This window comes from Portunus trituberculatus, chromosome 26 (genome assembly GCF_017591435.1).
Source record: "Portunus trituberculatus isolate SZX2019 chromosome 26, ASM1759143v1, whole genome shotgun sequence".
NCBI classification, from domain to species: Eukaryota; Metazoa; Arthropoda; class Malacostraca; order Decapoda; family Portunidae; genus Portunus; species Portunus trituberculatus.
In genome coordinates, this window is record NC_059280.1 from 3,583,708 (window position 1) to 3,586,207 (window position 2,500).

The 2,500-nt window shown below is 42.6% G+C and overlaps 1 protein-coding gene across 1 annotated transcript in view; it reads right to left on the reverse strand.

Annotated features, from left to right (window-relative positions):
• Nucleotides 1-2,500, reverse strand: part of LOC123509045 (peroxidase-like) — a 28,460-nt gene that overhangs the window by 20,967 nt on the left and 4,993 nt on the right. The window contains exon 6 of the mRNA XM_045263166.1: nt 1,180-1,350. Within this exon, the coding sequence (XP_045119101.1) occupies nt 1,180-1,350 (171 nt within the window). The remainder of the gene's footprint in view (nt 1-1,179; nt 1,351-2,500) is intronic.

Here is a 2,500-nt window from a genome sequence, read left to right on the forward strand (position 1 = left end):
TTTTGAGGGCATTTTAAGACAGTTTGGCATGACAGTTTTGAGGGCATTTTAAGACAGTTTGGCATGTTTTGAGGGCATTTAAGACAGTTTGGCATGTTTTGAGGGCATTTTAAGACAGTTTGGCATGTTTTATAGGGCATTTAAGACAGTTTGACATGTTTGAGGCATTTTAAGACAGTTTGAGCATGACAGTTTTGAGGGCATTTTAAGACAGTTTGGCATGTTTTGAGACATTTTAAGACATTTTAAGACAGTTTGAGGGCATTTAAGACAGTTTTGAGGGCATTTTAAGACAGTTTGAGGGAAATTTAAGACAGTTTTGAAGACATTTTAAGACACTTTTAGACATTTTAAGACAGTTTTGAGGGCAATTTAAGACAGTTTTGAGGGCATTTTAAGACAGTTTTGAGGGCATTTTAAGACAGTTTTGAGGGCATTTTAAGACAGTTTTGAGGGCATTTTAAGACAGTTTTGAGGGCATTTTAAGACAGTTTTGAGGGCATTTTAAGACAGTTTTGATTTTAAGACAGGCATTTTAAGACAGTTTTGAGGGCATTTTAAGACAGTTTTGAGGGCATTTTAAGACAGTTTTGAGGGCATTTTAAGACAGTTTTGAGGGCATTTTAAGACAGTTTTGAGGGCATTTTAAGACAGTTTTGAGGGCATTTTAAGACAGTTTTGAGGGCATTTTAAGACAGTTTTGAGGGCATTTCAAGACAGTTTTGAGGGCATTTTGAAGGGCATTTTAAGACAAGACAGTTTTGAGACCATTTTAAGACAGTTTTGAGGGCATTTTAAAACAGTTTTGAAGGCATCTTAAGACAGTTTTGAGGGCATCTTAAGACAGTTTTGAGGACATTTTAAGACAGTTTTGAGGGCATTTTAAGACAGTTTTGATATCATTTTAAGACAGTTTTGAGGACATTTTAAGACAGTTTTGAGGGCATTTTAAGACACTTTTGAGGGCATTTTAAGACAGTTTTGAGGACATTTTAAGACAATTTTGCGGTCATTTCAAGACACTTTTGAGGGCATTTTAAGACAATTTTAAGACAGTTTATAAGGCATCTTCAGACACTTTTGATACCATTTTAAAACAGTTTTGAGGGCAATTTAAGACATTTTTGAGGGCATTTAACACCTCTCTCCCTTCTCCCCTCCGTCCCCTCCCTTCCCTACCTTTGGACTGCGCAGTGAGAGTGATGTCATGGTCCACAAACTGTCCCCAGGTCATCGCTAACACCGTGTAGGACTGAGAGGCGGCGCGCTTGAAGGTGTGCACTTCAAGGGACACCTGGCGGGCACTGGGGAGCTGGCCGGCCCTCACACCTCGCCTTGGGATGGAGATACCTGGAGGTGAGGGGAAGACGGGAGGTGAGGGAAATGATGGGAAATGATGGGGAAGGAGGGGAGGTGAGGGGAAATGATGGGAAATGATGGGAAATGATGGGGAAATGATGGGAAAATGATGGGGGATGAGGGGAGGTAAGGGGAGGTGAGGGGAGGTGAGGGAAATGATGGGAAATGATGGGAAATGATGGAAAATGATGGGGAAATGATGGGGAATGAGGGGAGGTGAGGGAAAATGATGGGAAATGAGGGGAGGTGAGGAAATGATGGGAAATGATGGGAAATGATGGGAAATGATGGGGAATGAGGGAAATGAGGGAAATGATGGGAAATGATGGGAAATGAGGGAAATGATGGGAAATGATGGGGAAATGATGGGAAATGATGGGGAATGAGGGGAAATGAGGGGAAATGATGGGAAATGATGGGAAATGAGGAGAAATGATGGGAAATGATGGGGAAATGATGGGAAATGATGGGGAATGAGGGGAAATGAGGGGAAATGATGGGAAATGATGGGAAATGATGGGGAATGATGGGAAAATGATGGGGGATGAGGGGAGATGAGGGGAGGTGAGGGGAAATGATGGGAAATGAGGGGAAATGATGGGAAATGATGGGGAAATGAGAGGAAATGAGGGGAAATGATGGGAAATGATGGGAAATGAGGGGGAAATGATGGGAAATGATGGGAAATGATGGGGAAATGAGGGGAAATGATGGGAAATGATGGGAAATGAGGGGAAATGAGGAAATGAGGGAAATGATGGGAAATGATGGGAAATGAGGAAATGATGGGGAATGAGGGAAAATGATGGGAAATGATGGGGAATGATGGGGAAATGATGGGAAATGAGGGGAGGTGATGGGAAATGAGGGGAACTGATGGGAAATGAGGGGAAATGATGGGAAATGAGGGGAAATGATGGGAAATGATGGGGAAATTAGGGGAAATGATGGGGAATGATGGGAAATGATGGGAAATGATGGGGAAATGATGGGGAATGATGGGGAATGATGGGGAAATGATGGGAAATGAGGGGAGGTGAGGGGAAATGATGGGAAATGATGGGAAATGATGGGAAATGATGGGAAAATGAGGGGAAATGATGGGGAATGAGGGGAAATGAGGGGAAATGATGGGAGGTGA